The sequence below is a fragment of the Protomyctophum parallelum genome (assembly GCF_964188405.1).
Source record: "Protomyctophum parallelum genome assembly, chromosome: 7".
In the NCBI taxonomy this organism is placed as follows: domain Eukaryota; kingdom Metazoa; phylum Chordata; class Actinopteri; order Myctophiformes; family Myctophidae; genus Protomyctophum; species Protomyctophum parallelum.
This window is the reverse complement of record NC_139705.1, coordinates 32,507,008-32,524,949: the sequence shown is the minus strand read 5'-3', so window position 1 is coordinate 32,524,949 and position 17,942 is coordinate 32,507,008. Positions and strand designations below refer to the sequence as shown.

Sequence of the window (17,942 nt, the reverse complement as noted above, 5' to 3'; positions counted from 1 at the left end):
TGTTTCAGCCCCAGCAGAATGGGATACACATGGAGGAAATGGGCCAGAAGGAACAGGGACAACAAGAAGACATGGCACTGGGCCACAGCACTCTCCTTGTGCCATGTTCTCGTTTAAGGTCTACGATTCTAAAACATATTGTAGAATCAAGGATGCCAAAGATCTGTTCAATCTGTGGAGCTGGGAAATGCACACGCCAGGTTTATGTGAATGTTTAATACATTTATGGAGCATAAAACAAACACAGTAGAATCCTTTGTTATTTTAAGTCACTCCGAGTGTACACATGTAAACAAGTAGACCCATACATTTGAACACTGACTCTGAGTTGTAAGATTGTACTGTGTAGTGTTTACTGCCCTAGATTACAAAACCATCTCCATACTAATAACCAGCCTATTCATATGCTTTGATCCTATAACTATTACTAGAGGGAAAATCTAACAATCCAGCCCAATGCATGTACTTTTTTTCCTTTTCCCAAGGGGTCAAATATGAATGTTAATGGCCTATTTTTGGGACAAGAAACAGAGTTACATTTGTAGGAGGTTTAAAAAATATATATATATATATATATATACACACACATACAATTACATACATACATACACAGATTCACAAATCAACAGCAGCACAACACTGAGCAGTGGCTCAGGGTTAGAGAGTGGCCGGATGGGAACCATGAAGTTCCCAGTTCAATCCCAGAGTTCCCCCAGAGTTAGGCTCAATCCCAATTCCCCCCTTCGTCCTGGCCCTTAGCCCTTGCCCTTGCTTATGCGCGTTCACGTGAGGGGGAAGGGTTATCTCAATTGTCTTTGGATGGAGGGGAAGGGCCGAGGGTGAGGGGTAGAATCCCCTTCGTTTGAAGGGATATCTCGACGGGACTTCAAACGGAGCAACATCACTGAGGGCTGAAAGGCGGACGAGGTAAGAAGCCTTTTATGTCCTTTATTATGGAAAAATATTATAATAACCAATATTATTTGAATGTATTAACAATCTGCATCGCCAAAAATATCGCAATCTCTAGCAAAGGTTAACGTTACTTCACGTGAACTAACGATATGATACGGCGTTGCATTCATACAACGTTACCCATTCATTTGGCGCCGCATCGGCGCTTTATTCTTTTTTATTTATCGCCGGTGCGCCGGTGATACAACTCGGATGCAAGCTAGCTTATTAGCAGGCATCAGTCCGACCCCCCAGACCACGATATGTCAACATTCTGCTTTTGGAGCTCTTAAAAGCCGTGAAATAGCCTACTGTACCTACATAACGCTGTCACTGCATAACGTTGGCTACTCGCTGCAGTGATAGCTATGGTTTTATCATGACCAATGTTAAACTAATCCCCACAAGTTGCAAAACTTGCATAACTAATTAGCAATGGTGTTTTTTCCCCAGGCAAACCAGCTACGGAACAGATTGCAAGCTGCTGTGCAGACTGTACATTGGATGGAGATGAATCACAATGGCATTTTCATTGATAGAAAATGACTCTGTTCTTAATGATATTAAAAACAATGAACAGTGACCACAGCCCCTTCTTTCTATACTGTAAATAGTTTTTCCTTTTTCTAACCCTGTATATATATCTGTACCCATGCTATACAAACTGTTAATACAATAATCAATTAATCAGGTACAACTGTTGAGCAGGTGTCAGAATGAGCTATATCTAGCTGAATTACATTCTGCATGGTGGGCTACCAACATGAGACAAAATTACAATATATTTATTTCATCATAACCACAGCAATGTTATATTTACGTTCCATCTCTACAGCTTAAATCAAATGGAAAGTAGTTTCCAAAGTGGGTTATGGGCTAAATGATAGTTTGTACACTCTCAGAGTTAATTAACATTGATTTTACAATATAAATTGGGGGTCCTAGAGACAGAAATTCCATCAAAGTTTTGGGACCACTGGCCTGTAGTGAGCTTGCAGATCAGCTATTTTCTGAGAAAAGGTTGTATATCAATATCTACAAGGGACGTTCAATATTTAGGGACGTTCCAATTCCTAGGGGGATGATTTATCTCCCTACCCCTTGACACTCATTATGTAGGGACAAGGGGAAGGGGCAAGGGCTGAGGGGTAGGGTTAAAAAAGGAATTGGGAAAGGGCCTTAATGTCGAGTGTCATTGAGCAAGAGTTTGAACCCTTAATTGCTCCCAATGTGCAGGTTGGTGCCTTGCATGGTTTCCTCCGCCAATGGTGTATGCAATAATGAATAGTGAATTGGAACTTTGGATAAAAGCGCTATATAAATGCACCATTTATCATTAAAACAAAAGCCAAATACCATTTCAAATCAGACTCCGGTAAAACATTTAGCCCAGAGTCAACCAGCAAGAACCTAGCAATGAACGATGTTCTTTATGATAAATGTGCAAAAGCAGTACAGCAGTACAAAAGTACTGCTGTCAAATACATTTGTCTGCTTTCCACATGTCAACAATGTTTTTTACACATTATTTGTTAAATTATTCCATTGTGACGAGGCAATTGCCTTCTCTAGTATATTTTCTAAAGAATCAAAAAGGACAATTCCTGGCTGCTGGCTGTCACAAAAGTGTTAAGAATAGAATGTTTATTTTAGTCATTTCTGATGCAAGAGACACGATTTTCATGATATGCCATACCAAATCTAAAATAAAAATAAATACAAAATAGCATTTGGTCCTTATTGAATTCTCCTGATGATACAATTATGTACTAACATTTTAGTCTAAACCTAGATGCTAAAGTGACCACACTGAGGTTTCTCAGTAGTGCTGCGTGTTTAGAATTGTGTCGGACTCTTATAAAGTCCCACATTCTCACCACAAGACTTTGCAGTGACATATGGGCCTGGTTTATAAATACATAGGGCTGTGCATTCCCAGCTAAGTTGAAAGCAGTGCAGCAGCAGGGCTTTGTGGCGTTGCAATGCATGGATGCTGTCTGGCACCGATGTGCAGGGGGGAAATGGGGGGGTTGGCATATGAAGCCAGCCACACCCTTAACTGTAACCCTGTGCTTTATATTTTATTCTCACCCCCATATTTAGCAAATGGGAGGTGTGGGTGTCCTCACTGCTTCTTGCAGGCTAAATATGTTTGAAAACATCACAAACAGTGAGGGAATGGGGACCTAATTTGAGTGAACAGCAAGGGATGGTATTTGTACTATTATATACATAGCTACCATGAGGGGAAAAACAGTCTCTGAATTTGGTAAAAGATAAACAAGACTAGAAGAAACTGAAGTCAGCAGTCAAGGCAATGACAGCAATATACAAAGGCTATATTGATGCATTTCTCTTCCTTAACTAGCCTATTTTGAAAACTGAAAGGAGCCGGTTAGCCTTAAGCATACTGAATTACTGGTGACAATGTTTAAACTGAGAATTTTAACACATTTTAAACCCATGGTTTGCCCAGACTTCAGCTTCCCTTGCATTTCAAACATCAAGGCCATAGTTTTTTTATCCTCTCGACTATACATGGGTGCTAGTATTATGGAAACATAATTTATTTTCTCCCATTTGTTATACTCACCCTCGCAGCCCTTGAGTGAGATTATTGCAATCATAAGGTTGCCCTGACTGTTGACTATATTCTTTGTAATCCCAGGGTATTGAGTTCGTGTTTGGAAGGGGGAAAGGTTGCTACTTTAGATACTTATCGTACTTGCTACGTTTGGCTCAGGCATAGCAACACAATCTTGTTTTCTGACCAGTTATGCTAGCAATAGCCTAGCCGTGCTAACTGTTATACAATAATGTGTACATTGTGTTGCATTACATCTGGTTGTGTATTCATTTCGCCCAATGAGCCCACTTTGGTTCTAAATGCATTCTTGAACGGGAGGGTCTTTTGTTTAGTTCATGTGTAACAATGCTAGTTTACGTTAGCTTAGCTTTCTAGCAAACAAAGGGGTCAAAACAGAGATCTGTGAGCTTTGATGTTAGCCGTTAGTAGCTAGCAATGTGTCAACATTACATTTAGCGGTTAGCAGCCACACTGATGCAATAAATAATATAACAATACTACACTGAAAATGTGACAAATTGTCTTTGATCTAAGTTAGATTTATTACAAAGTGTTCACACATGCTAAACGGCGTTATGTTTTATTTGGTCTGCTGTCGCTTTTGCCATAAAGAGCAGATCCACAAGCTGAAAACGCGTCGCACAGCAACGCGTTTTCAGCTTAGAGATCTGCTCATTTTGACTGTAGCGACACCCCGAGGTCCGCCGCGCGACCATTTCGCCCACCAACCAAGCCAAAACGACACATTTTCAACTAAACAAAGTGTCGACGTGAGATTCACCGACACTACAGTCTTAAAATGTTGTTCATCTTTATATATATTTATTTCGGTAGCCGTAGAAAGGGCGTCGCGCGAGGAAGGAAGTCTTTACATTAAACCAATACAGAAGGGTATTTAAAAAATTGACAAAGCACGTTCAACAAAATAAAAGTTATTGGGTTTTTTGTTTTGTAATCATTTCATTTACCATGCGAGCTGCCTCGGCCCACGTGCGCTCCTTCTTTCTCTTTTGTTTGTCCTTCATTTCCTCCGGTGGTGTGTGTGTGTTGTGTCTCTGTGTTTTTCTGTCACACTGCGTCCCCGTTCCTTCGTTCGTACAAGGCTTGCTGCTCTGCTCCGGCCGTTAGCGTTGTGTTAGCAAGACTGGCTAACTACTAGCTGAACACAGCAGGTCCGTTCTTAGGTCGTCTCGATTCGTCCTCCTGGGTGTTAGTGATTGCTGTAATTAGCTCGGCGAGGCTAATTCATGGTATGCTGTTTGTATTTTGGGTGAATGCTACGGCGAACGCAGGAGCATGAAGCTAGCTAGCTAACCTACCTAGCCTATAAACACGGCACGGGGCGCAGTGACAAGCCTCTGTGTTCTGGGGATACTTGATACTAGCCTACGCTGCCTGCATTCTGGAACTGTCAAAGTTAGCTGCGAATAACAAGTCGCGTTTCCGCTCGTGGACTTCAAAATAAGATCCACGCTGCGAAATGCCATGGCTGACACTGTACCGCGACAACATAGTGGCGCAACCGATTGATTGATTGATTGATTGAAATATGTATTAACAGTTTGCAGATTTACAGTACATTTCAAGTACAACTCAATACAAAAACTGTTAAACTGTGAGTGGACGACACCATAAACTAAAGCATTACGGTGTTTCGGAATGGGGGTCTGTTCCCCCATTTTCAATTCGTCAAAACATTTAGAGACTGAATATTAGCCAAAAACAGGAAATCATCATAGAGGAGGTAAGGGGAAAAAAACATATAGGCCTACAGTGAGGGGGGAAAGGGGTGGGTGGGGGATTCAGATTTTACAGGGCCAGTTTCTAATTGCAGCCGTCCGTAGGTGCCCTTTGAGAACGGTTTTGAAGGAGTCAAGGGATTCACATGTCTTAATGGCTGTTGGTAGGGCGTTCCACATTTTGGTGGCATATATAAGAGCAAAATGTATTTAGTCCCTTGTTTGTGCCGAATCTGGGTTGCACATGGTTTGTTGAACTCCCTCTGGTGTTGTGGGTGTGGTCTTACATTACTTTAGTTACATGGGTATCTAATCTTGGTGGTGTAGCAAATCTTGTGGACCAGACCCATTGCAAGATGCTGTAGGCTACTCTGTCGTCAACCCTAAGCCATTCCAGCCTGTCAAAGTGGGCGGGGGTGAGGTGGGTTCGGGGAGTGAGGCCAGGTAGCCTGACCAGTTTGTTTTGGGGGCTTTAGAGGTGCTGTGGTACCAAGAGGTGCATGCATAGGCACTCCGTAGCATACCACAACAAGCCGCACACTTTGTGTTGTTTTCAGATCATAGAAGTTGTCTTCTTCAGCAATCGTTCAGAGAACTTCAGAGTCAGACCATTCCATTTCTGCATGTTTTTTCTCTTGGGTGGGGCTCACATACCGTAGGCTAATTTTTCACACACTTTGATGATAGAAGACATATTATTCAAGAATGTTAGTATATAGTAACACACACACACACACACACACACACACACACACAATTATATATTTAATATTCCACGTTTTCTACCCCTTATCTAATATTGCGTTTATTTTGGAGGCAAATAGTGTAACGTCCGGTCGTGCTGTCGTCAGCTGTGGTTGTCATGACGCTGCTGGCTGTGTGTGGCACTGCTGCGGGAAAACCCTCTTTGGAATGCGAGGCGGAGGGAACACAACAACGAGGTCAAGGGTCACACACACTGCAGGAATGCAACAGAGAAAAAAACAACTTGCACCACCCCCACACACGCACACACGCACGCACACAGTTGCCTCGACGCCACGCAGAGAAATGCAGGGAAGAATTGCTAATAAGTCAATACTGTCCAACATTTGTTGCAGGTTTATAGTGAATAGCCTAACAAATAAAGAGCACAACTTGCGGTTTCGTGTCTATAGGCTACTACAGGTTTCAGGATTCAGCATTAAATGTTATGAAAGATTGATATAATTGATAAAGAAATAATTTTTTTTGAATTATTATAATACATGCAATTATTACAACACCAAAACAAATATATCCTATAATAGTGTACTGTAAATGTAGGCTATTCATTTTTGTAGGCTACAGTTACATTAATGTTCTAATCAAATGTTAGAACAATTTGTTGGCTTGCTGCTGCATGCATCAAATGAATTAATTAAGTTTAGGTGGCATTTATTTGATTTATTTATTTACAATAAAAGTTACATTGATATCCCCATTCCCAATCATAACTGTCTGGTGACTGGGGTTCATCCCCTTATGTCCACTGTGTCCAGCTCTTTAGTAAAAAAGAATAGTTCAGGTCGGGATACAAATTCCATCCAATCATGAGTGACAGTACACGATACAGGATAAACAACTGCAATTGGAATTGATGTAACATGCAAATGCAAATGTAGCAGGCAAAATTAAAATTGGAACCCTATAAAATTGAAGCTGAAAAATTCGTTCTCTTTCCTATTCGGATGAATTAAATTGGTAACCCACCTGAAAATGTATTTTCATAGGCTACTGAGCTGAACAAACACTGTAGCAATAGTTAGCCTACTATCAGACTATATAGGTAGATATTTAACAAAAAAACAAACAAAAAACATTTAAAGTCAAGTTCAAGTTTATAATAGGCCTACATACAAAACACTGAAAACAGCAGCCATTATTAATGTTATTCAGGTTAAACTTTTTTGGTATATCTTCTTGCTAATTTGTTTTTTCACTCATAGATTGAAACTTAATGTAAGGTAGATAATTTGCCTGAGATTCATATAAAAAGTGGGGGTTCCTGAAATAAAACAGAGGTCTGATCCAGTCCACCAGTAGCCTTTGCCTTCTGTAACATGCCTTCTGTGCAAAAGTTTGTCAAAAGTGCTGGGCGTGACGTCACACTCCCACAATGCATGCGCTCTACAACTCCAACGCCGCGCCGAAGAGTCCAGGCCCAGAATGTAATAAAATGTATAAAAAATTAGAAAAAATATTGAGGTGAATATCAAAGGGAAAATAATCAGTACAAACACCGTAGACTGCCTCGAGGTAAGTTTTTAACCACGTTTTGGAATGTAATGCACTAACAATACTGCTTAAACTTGATCCAAAAAATGACCCGTGCCGACTTGTGTAAACTCGGTGACATAAACTTGCTGAATCGTTTTTATCTTTTGTGCATTCGTAACCAGAGCCGATCTGGATACTTTGTAAACATAATTTGAGAACTGGCCTCATCGTCGTCGGATTTGTAATAGGAAAAGTGCATTTGAGTCGTTCACTCTTGAATGTATCTTTTACCTCGTGAATGCAGGCTAGCTTACATCACTTTAGCCGGCGATAATCAGGTGGAATAGACTAGACCACGTTCAGTGTTCACACACTCTACAAGTGTCCATATTAGCCTACCTTCTTCTATGGGTTTTATTATCGCTTCATTCAAATAGAAGAACGCGATGAAATTACGATCAGACGGTAATTAGCATGTTATTACAGCTTTGCATTTTATTATGTTTTTTTTAAACCGTGCTGTCTCATCTGATCCCACAGTGAATTTGATGTATTTCGGAATTAATAAATTGACAAAACGACGTAAGTTTGCATGTTTAAGTTGCTTATAGCACCTTAAATAAAAAAGAATAATTTAAAAAATCGAGAGCATCATGCTTCATATTTGAGCTAAGATGCTGCAACCCACAAGATGGCAGTGATAGCATTTCGTCATTAAGTCATAGAGCATGGAATGATTCAGAGGAAGATGTATTATTGTATATTAGGCTAATAATACATATCGTTAATGTATTATGGTAGAATTAGTGATAAAATTGGGGGGCGACAGTCGCCAGAATACAGCATTTATGGAGAAGAAATAGGCTAACTCAATATCTTATAGCTATGAGACCAGTAAAGTTATATCCTTCAATCTTTACCAAATCTCCCTTATTATCTTTTTGTGCTTTCAAGTAGGCTACCTTGCATTAGCCTATAGTAGCCTAAATATAATACACCCTGTAGTAAATTATCTAGTTTGTATTCAATAGCTTGATTTAACATGTTTAACTGTCAGTGGGGTATTGAAATACAGTCACATTTGAATTGTAAGGAACACTTAACCTACTTAAATCTTCAAAATATTGTATTCATTATGTAGAGAATTCCATTACAGCTATTCAATTTCCCACTTATATGTAGGCCTAGTTTTGTTGCTGGATTCCCTGCAACACACAAGGAAATGCAAGTTCATCAATTATAGCTGTCCTTCACACGGCCCTGAGCGTGCTCAGTCATTATTCATGTTACTTGGTTTCTGTGAAAACTTTCGACATCTAGCTACCTAAATGTACTTATCTGCTTGCTACTTATATTTGATATCCATTTTTGCAACATGTAATACAGTACAATTTAATCAAGTTTCTATTTGTTTGATGATCTTTTTTCACAATCTCCTATTGTTTATACACCTAACAGAATCGTGTTAACATTATTTTGAACCAATTAACCAGTCCAGTTTAGAGTAAGAAAATGTATTAATGTAAAATAATGTTATCTTATGCAGATTGTAATTCAGTTCATTAACCACCCAATTATTTAGTCTTGTGCTAAATGAAAAAGTTAAGTATGTGAGTATGTACAGTATGTATATGAAAATAAAATACACATCATATGTCATAACAATGTAAACGTTTGAAATATTGGTAGGTACTGTATAAATAACCTATATCTGCCAAATGTATCCATACCATAATAGAATTGGACTCTGACGATACCGGTACATCAACTTTATAACATAATTACTCAAACTCAATATTTGTGAAGCAATTTCTATTTAAAGTCCTGAGCAACTAATTGTGTCTTTTCTGGGTAAAACAGCTTTAAATAGTCAGTTTATTTAAAGCCATTATCTATAAGTCCTGTGGTCATATGTTATATAATAACATAGAAGTTCAAACAGAAGGTAGACAGTTCTTGTACGCTTCACCAACAGACAATAACTCTGTCACGGCTCACGCTACTAAGACGCACAGCTCCCCAACATGACTTGAAAGCAGAGTTCTGTTTCAAATTAACATACATGATGCAAGACCGAAAAGAGTGGTGGCGTTTTGGACATCCGGATTGGGTCTCTTGTGAAAAGATCTCTCACGGGTGATACAGATACAGATTCAATGTATAAGCGCACGACCGCACGTGCATTGTAGTAAAACTGCAAGAATACTACTAGCAAACATGCACTGTTGTTTTAACCCATTTTGACCCGGGACCGAACAGAATCAAAGATTTGAGTTAAAAACTTTGGCTCTGAAAGAATATATATTCAAAGATTTGCGCCACATTTTCACGATAAAAATAAAAAAGCAGATCTACAAGCTCGTAGCGTGGCACTTGGTGCCGCTCAAAATGGGTTAAAACCTGGCTGACTTGGAAGTCCAGGTAGTTCCAGGTAGCTCAGGGTTAAAGTCTCTGAGGTTGGTCAGTGCGCCTGTTCAGCACTAGGGAGTAAAACTAGGTCGGATAGCATGTTCCTCTGCATCCGTTACATCCTTCTGGCGAAACGTCTCACCGTCAGGTGAAAATAAGCAGTTTGACTATCGGAGGAGACACGTGCTTGTGCAGTGTGTACAGTCCTTCCCAACTGTAGGATGACTACGAGTGTTTGCAGGGGGAAATATGGGAATTGGCATGACAACTAAATTGGGAGAAAAAGCTTGGGGATAAAAGGAAATTTAAAATAAAAGCATTATTCTTTTTGTAGATGTTTCTTAATGATAATGAAACAAAAAATAAATGTTGTTCTTTATTGTGTTTACAGGACTGTAAAAATGCAAGAGAGCCTCTGCAATTTAGCTGCTGCTGCAATTCTGGAGTTTTTGGCTGGCTGAACGCTGCAATAAACTTCTGGGCCTAAACAAGAGCTCTTTTCAGGAAACACACACACACACACACACACACACACACACACACACACACACACACACACACACACACAGAAACAGTCAGAGCTGCTGAGTGTGTCTGACTCCTCATCACCCTAGCCCTTTTGGGGTTGCTATGGCAGCTGTTGCCACAGAAACCAAGCGTCGGACACAAGCTCGCCCTACCAAGGAAGGACAGACCGCCAGTCATCACCGTAAGAGACCATCGGACACCCAACAAACAGCACTTAACATTCATCACACCACTCTGAATGAACAAGGCAACCAGAGGTCTTCAGTCTGATGCTCAGCTCCTTGGAATAACCCCATGAGTCTTGTCTGTGTCTGGTCAGGCTCCGGGCCAGAGTCCCTGTGCATAAGAACAGCTGTCCCATCTGCTAGAAGATGTTCCAACAGCAGGACCATCTGAAGAGCCAGCTGCAGGAGAGCCAGCAGGCTAGCAGGCAGCTCTTCCAGTGTCAGGAGTGCGGAAAGCAGTACAGCACCCAGCTGGGCTACAGGCGGCACCTGGTGGCGGCACACAGCCCCGCGCCCGGCCTGCCGTGCCCGGAGGGAGGCGCCTCTCTGCTGGAGCACCTGGGCAGCCACAACGACAGGCCCCCGCCGTCGGAGGGCAACAACGCAAGCGCCGGCGCGCCAGTGCGGGAGAGGAAGTACTCGTGCGAGCGCTGCGACCGCCGCTTCTACACCCGCAAGGACGTGCGCCGCCACGCCGTGGTGCACACGGGCCGCCGGGACTTCCTGTGCCCGCGCTGTGCGCAGCGCTTTGGCCGCAGAGACCACCTGACGCGCCACCTGAAGAAGAGCCACGCCCAGGAGACGGGTCTGACGGCCGCTGGCACCGGCACGCCGGCGGCCACCCCTGCCCCGGCGACCCCGTGTACCGTGAAGGAGGAGCCGAGTCCCGTGACCTGCGACCTGGGCTCGGCCTCCAAGGAGCCCCCCGAGGCCTTCTCCATGGACATGTACAACTCCTACCCCACCATGGCCAACCCCATCCCCGGAATCGGCCACCACCACGGCCTCATGCAGGGCTCCCTGTCCACGACCATGGGCGTGGCTCGTCACATGCCGCCCCCCTCCCCCCACCCCCACCACCACCACCTGCAGTCGTCAGCGGTGGCGGCGCAGCAGCAGCAACAGCAGCAGCCGGCGTACGGCAACATGCCCAGGTACCAACACGGATCTACCTCATACCCCCGTGCCGACGTGGAGAGCTTCCTCCTGGACCTGCAGAGCGGCCTGCCCCCCCACCTGAGCACCGCCGCCTCCTGCACCTCCTCCGCTGCCTCCCCTCCCCAGAGGGAGGCTCTGCCGGAGACGCCCGGAGTGCCGGGGGCCGGGGACCCCCACCTGCTGTCCAGGAGCCCCGCCCTCTCCTCCGCCGAGCTCTCCTGCGCTGCTAACATGGACCTGGGCCCGCTGCTGGGCTTCCTGCCCTTTGGCCTGCCGCCCTACAGTGCCCACATGGGGATGGGCGGGCTGGTGATGGGCTATCCGTCTACCTCCAACTCGGCAACTTCCTCCCCATCCTCTTCCGCTGGCCTGTCCTCCCAGGCCCCGGGGCCCTTCACCCTCCTTCAGCCTCCCCAGGCTCACGTACCCCAGGGCCCCGGAGCCCACAACCACAACCAGCTACCTCAGGGGTACAGCAGTCCTACAATGAGCACTTCCAGCTCCCTACCTCGCTACTACCAGGCCTTTCAACAGTGAAGCAGCTCTGCTCCCCTGTCCTCAGGGGACACCGCAAAAGTTGTCACCATGGAAACTTAAACTGGCATGGGTAGAGCAGCTCTGGTAATGGACAAATGCTGGCCTCCCATGTGCTCGCGCATTGTTTTTTTTTTTGTTTTTTTTTAAAGGGTAAAAATGGGAATGATATCTCCGCATGAGCCTCCTGGTTTAAAAGAAGAAGAAAAAAGAAACAACAAAAAGAAATGTGCTAATTTAGCTAATTATGCTAATCTTGGATATCTTTTGTTGAACACAACAAATCACCTCATCAGTATTACCTCATAGTTTTTTTTTTTTTTTTAAGGAAGCTTGAAAGAGGGAAGAAATTTTAGATGATCTCAATGCAACCAAAATTGAGTACTTCTTTCGGATAAAAACCTGTTACAAACAGTGGTTGCACTTAATAAAAAGAGAGTGGACACAGGTGCAGCACAAACCCAGTGAATTTTACGGTTTGAGGATAGTTCTTTATGGGAAAACCTACATTATTCAAAACAATCATTTTTCAATTTTCATTTTCATTTTTCAATGAGTAAGAGGATGCTTTCATACTGCAGCAGATGGTATAGAAATTCACTTATAATTTGGCATTTCGAAGTTGGATCTCAGGTAATTGAAATGCTTTAGAGATGAGCAGGGCTACATTTTAATCTGTAATTAAATCCATGGAATAATCCGTAGCAATTTTGCCTTTAAAATGCAAAGAATGCTTTTAAATGCCTTATTCTAATTTACTGGCAGTAATTGCTGTAAATGTAATCCCAAGACCTACAACTGCCAGTAACTACCCCAGGTTACATAAGTGATTGATTTTCCAATTGCCCCAGCAGATGGATAGATGAACCAATTATCTAAAGTATATATGAGCCAGTTATGAATCAATTGTCTACGACCTTCACCGCTTCAGGTGATGAGAAATGGATTATAATTAATAATCTCAATAATATCACAGTGAAATGCCTTCAAATAGCAATTCAAGCTATTTTTTGCTTGTTACTTTCGCTATCTGATTGCTGTTTGAGTAATGTTAATTGTAAAACGTATTTACATATTTTAATTAAGCACAGTAATGTTATTGTAAACCATGTAATCCATCACTTCCCAACCATGCTAACCATTCAGCTGAGCAAGTGATGGATCTCACATGTAATGCCCAATAGTTTGACCTGTATTGCTGCTAAAAAGCATTGGAGATTTGAGATTGAACAGTGTCACTGGACACTGAGCAAGCTTTGAGCTCTACAACCATTTCACTGTTACGTTTAACATCCATTCCCGCAAGTTTTAGGCTCTTGTTTGATTTTATAGTTTCTAATATAATGTTGACCGAGCACTGTGCCTTCTCTTTTTGACTTTGCCTTTGGCATTTTTCACCATTCTTTTTTGCAAAAGACGAAACGAGGCAAAGTCAAAAGTAGGAAGCGTTTTAGGGAATGTCTGATGAGATTCAAGCCAGATGTGCTTGTGTCACTCGGTGCAACATAGGATGAATAAAGTTACTCAACAGTGTACCAAATGTGCTCACCAGACTTCTGGGATCACATCTCACCATTTAGCAAAAAACCTTTTGCCTGGCACCTGCTTCCACAAACAGGTCGCCCCTTCAACTCGACTCACATAGTGGCATATCATATTTTATATAACCACAATGAAATGTGACTATCTCTTTGACTGTTGAAGTTATCTTGGAGAGAAGATGTTTAGAGGGATTGTTACTGAAAGGGTTGGTTTCACTCTTCTGCCTTAACGTTTGCTGTATTACAAAGGACTTTACCTCACTAGCATTGTTCCAATCCTTGATGTGTTGCACCATTGTCTTAAAATGCTACTGTTGTGCCTCTCTAAGAGTGTCTAATCTCGACTGGGTTTAAGCACTTATGACATTATGGAAAAAAGAAAAAAGGATGACTCTGATCTCTTGAAATGTTATGTACCTCAACAAACATGCAGAACTGTTATATTTTATGTGTATTTGCTTCTAGTTATTTTTGGTTATTTGTGCCATTAGATTGAAACTATAATGGTAGGTTTTATGAATCTAAACTCTATTTTTATCTAGTGACAGACAGCGACATAATTCATTCAAACTTTGCTACCTCTCATAATTTTTCTCCTGCAAAACAAAATCATCATTGTTTTAACATGTAAGTTGAGTGGTTTAGACTTGGATGCGATACTGTGTTGAGTTTTCAACTATGGTGTATACATTATAGCCGTGTATCTTTGACACATCTAGTTTACCCATGCCTTTGATGATGATTTTTTTCTACTTGTTGACTACCTCAGAGAAGAGCGACAGGTTACTCTCCACTTGACTACAGAGAACATGTCTATAGTTCTATTTTTGTCAGTGAACAAACGCACACTTTGTAGCTTCATAGTTTTATATTGAGGTTAGCTTAGAGCAAAATGATTTCTAGCACAAGAAGTAACATACTGTGTTCCCTGGGGAACCATTGTTTTTGCGTTTGTTGTAATCTCATTGTTTTACTTTGATTTGTTCAATCTGGAATGTTTCATAAATTTAAATCTGGATATGGAATCTGAAGTAAGCCTGTTAAGCTTTAAATGTACTCACACGACAGTGTCACTTTTTGTAAGCAACACCATTTCTTCCCAATTCGTGATTTTAGTGATGGGCGAAATATAGTGTGTACAATTGAAAATAATTGTACAGTCAGCATTAATTTATCGCTTCTGATAGCCAAACCGGATTAAAGAAAGCTGGGTTTAAACTCATAATAAACAGCTCTTATATCAATAAATTCTACAGAAAAAAGGCTGCCTCTAATACACAACAGAAACATCCCTGATAACCGATTAATATTATAGCTGAACATTGACTGTCTGATAAACAACAAGGTTGTAATACCAGCCATGGATTCCAGATTGAACACATCGTAAAACATTATCAAGGCAGCGCAGATAGGATGCCAGGCTAATTAATGTACCCACCATCTTACCGAATGATAATTTGTTACAATTGGTTGCATCACCTGCATTCAAGTTGGCTCTGAGAACCACTAAAATGCAGGTATGACCACTTTTAACTTTGTTCGATTAGAGCAATTTTGCTTTAGGTGTTTGTATTATCACCCAATAGACTAGAGAAAGATGAAAAGAAAGAATAAACAGCTCTTATATTTTCTAATTGTCAGAAAATAAAGCAATAAATCATTCTTTAGATTTCTATTTGTGTTTGTGTTTTTGTTACAGTGCTATTTAAATCTTCAAAGCAATGGAGAATGTTTTTTTGATCGATTGAATACTTTATTAACAGTTTGCAAAAAAAAGCACATGGGTACAGATTTATACAAAAGGATGCTAAAAGGATAACCCAAAAAGGCCTTTGGCATATTTGCAGGAGTGTATTCGTTGGTTTTAACACTTCTCAACTAGAATTTGATATACTGCAGTGTGTGTAGCACTGGTTGACATTACATTTTAACAAATTATATTTGCGTATTTAGCAACACACATATCATGCCTTCATCCATCATTGTGGGTTGAAGAAGTTACATGTGACATCATGGTCTGTGAAAAGGTTAAATGTGTCCAAACTCCAAAGCAGTAAGCAGTAAGTGACCATGTAAAAGACGTGCATTATCATTATCTCCACTTGGGGGCAGACTGAGCCCAAAAAACACTTTTTATGTTTTAGTTTAGTTTTTTGATTGATTTAAGTATTTATTAACAGTTTGCAGAATTACAGTACATTTCAAGCACAACTCAATACAAAAACTCAACTGTGAGTGGACGACACCATAACATAAAGCATTACACTTTGTTTACAAGAGGGTCCACCTTGTTCAATTCATCATAACATTTAGAGACGTACAAATGTACACTTCTATATAGCCAAAAACAGGAAAACATCATAGAGGAGGTACAGTAATAAGGGAAAAATGTGGCCAGCACAATGACGTTCAAAACATGATCTGGGAGGTGTGGCTGTCATAGAGCAGTGGTTCTCAAAGTGGGGTCCAGGAGCCCCTATAGAGGCCCTTGAGGGGTTGCAGAGAGTGTTTAATGCCGCGATGGCTGAGGGGACAAAACTCCTACTAAAACGGACCTTTTTCCATGGCAAGGTTCTGTATCTTTGTCCAGATGGCATGAGGTTAAAGAAGCGATACAGAGGATGATCAGTGTCATTTGATATCGAGAGTGCTAGTCGTGTGATGGCCATATTGTTCATATCAGAAAGTGTGGGTGTAGGAAGTCTGATGATCTTGGAAGCAATACGGGTGATACTGAAAAGTTTGTTCCTATTAGGCATGGACAGTATGGTGTAGAAACATGCAGAACAGTACAACAGAACAGGTTGAATAATGCTTTTGTACAATAATAGCAGAAGATGAGGAGCAACAGATAATGATCTTAATTTACGGATTACATGGAGTCTTTGCTGAAAGCGTGACTGGATAGATGTAATGTGTAAATCAAACCTAAATCTATTGTCCAAGATATGTGAAGCTGTCAACCTGTTCTACCATTAATGAGGAGTGGGTTAAGTCCAGTGTGGGTTGTTGTTTCAATGACCAGGGGCCCGTTCCACGAAACTTGGATTAGGTTTCATGAAAGCTGGTTGATCTTGCCAGATTAATTTAACCAGTTAACCTGGATATGTTGAGGCTTGATACGGTTTCATGAAAGTGATGCTACATTAGTTACCATGGAAACTAATGCTTTGGATTTAGCCTGCTCCGGACCAGGCTAACAGCCAGGTTTAACCTAATCCTGATGTCTTTACTGTTCATTAAGCAGTCAAACTGATCACAAACCAATGATGTTTTCCAGATTTATTCAATTATTATGGGTTTATGTTGCCTTATTTGTATCGGTCTGCATTAAAGGACTAATTTATGCACTATATAAAATCAAATAACCAAAATATATAGGCTGCACAACATCATGACAGCTTGTAGAAGGCCGAACAACTAAAGATGACTCGGCCCCACACCCCACGTCTGATGACCCGTCAGAGGAACCGCCCCACGACCGTCAAGAGCAGTGCTGAGCTGGAGGTGGAGGAGCTTGACAAACTCAACAAGTAGGTTTACATTTCACTGCTAGCTTTTACTTCGGTCAATGTCTCATGATGACGGAGGCTCTGCTGACCTTGTGTATGTATATTTTCAATTTGGACGATACTACAGATAGTTGCACTAACGCCACCTGTCTCTCCAAGGTTTAAGTTCAAGGCCCTAGAACTGAACCGAAAGATTCTGGACGGTGTTCTGAACCCCAAGAAGCCAGCTGCGAAAGAGCCCACAAACCCAGAGGGCTTCGATTTTCAGATTGAGAAAATAATCCATGATAGGCAAGTCACCAAGAAGACGGAGGAGGAGGAGGAGCATGTCTTCCATGTCCAGCCTATACCCTCAAAACTCCTTGAGGAGGTGGTGGTACGTTTTGGTGCAACCTTTTGCGTATTTACATTTTTGAGGGGATGTACATATGGACCAAATTGTCTACAGGTGCTTGGCTGAATGTTTGTTTTGTGGAACATTGTTATGGCATGAAGACAAATGACAAACAGTGATGTACCTACTTCAACTGTTTGTGGTCTATTGCTCAGGAAGTTGTGAGTCCAGTGTATGAGAAGTGGGGGGATGTTGAGCTGATGCAGTTTCTTGATCATATGATGGCGTTGAATAGTGTTAAAAGCAGCAATGTTACCATAGTAGTGGAGTTTTGGTTTGTGTAGACTCCAACATATCAAGTTGCTAGTCGAGTCAAAAAGGAACCAAAAAAGCTGCAATATCT

General features: G+C 41.5%; 3 protein-coding genes across 6 annotated transcripts in view; 2 read left to right on the top strand and 1 right to left on the bottom strand.

Annotated features, from left to right (window-relative positions):
* asxl1 (ASXL transcriptional regulator 1) overlaps positions 1-4,900 on the bottom strand; it is a 29,579-nt gene extending 24,679 nt beyond the window's left edge. For all 4 annotated transcript variants that reach the window (XM_083768890.1, XM_083768891.1, XM_083768892.1 and 1 more), the window contains exon 1: positions 4,510-4,900. In XM_083768890.1, coding sequence (XP_083625016.1) covers positions 4,510-4,566 — 57 coding nt within the window. In that variant the 5' untranslated portion in view covers positions 4,567-4,900. The remainder of the gene's footprint in view (positions 1-4,509) is intronic.
* A 2,518-nt stretch (positions 4,901-7,418) lies between these two features.
* Positions 7,419-15,303, top strand: plagx (pleiomorphic adenoma gene X). Its single transcript, XM_083770353.1, has 2 exons — positions 7,419-7,557; positions 10,319-15,303. Exon 2 carries the CDS (start codon positions 10,827-10,829, stop codon positions 12,153-12,155), a length of 1,329 nt encoding a protein of 442 aa, XP_083626479.1. The 5' UTR covers positions 7,419-7,557; positions 10,319-10,826; the 3' UTR covers positions 12,156-15,303.
* Positions 15,304-16,987: 1,684 nt separating this feature from the next.
* Positions 16,988-17,883, top strand: LOC310862036 (targeting protein for Xklp2-B-like; the record flags this gene model as incomplete). Its single annotated transcript, XM_083769773.1, has 3 exons — positions 16,988-17,226; positions 17,365-17,581; positions 17,755-17,883. Exons 1-3 carry the CDS (start codon positions 17,120-17,122, stop codon positions 17,881-17,883), a joined length of 453 nt encoding a protein of 150 aa, XP_083625899.1. The 5' UTR covers positions 16,988-17,119.
* Positions 17,884-17,942: the final 59 nt, after the last annotated feature.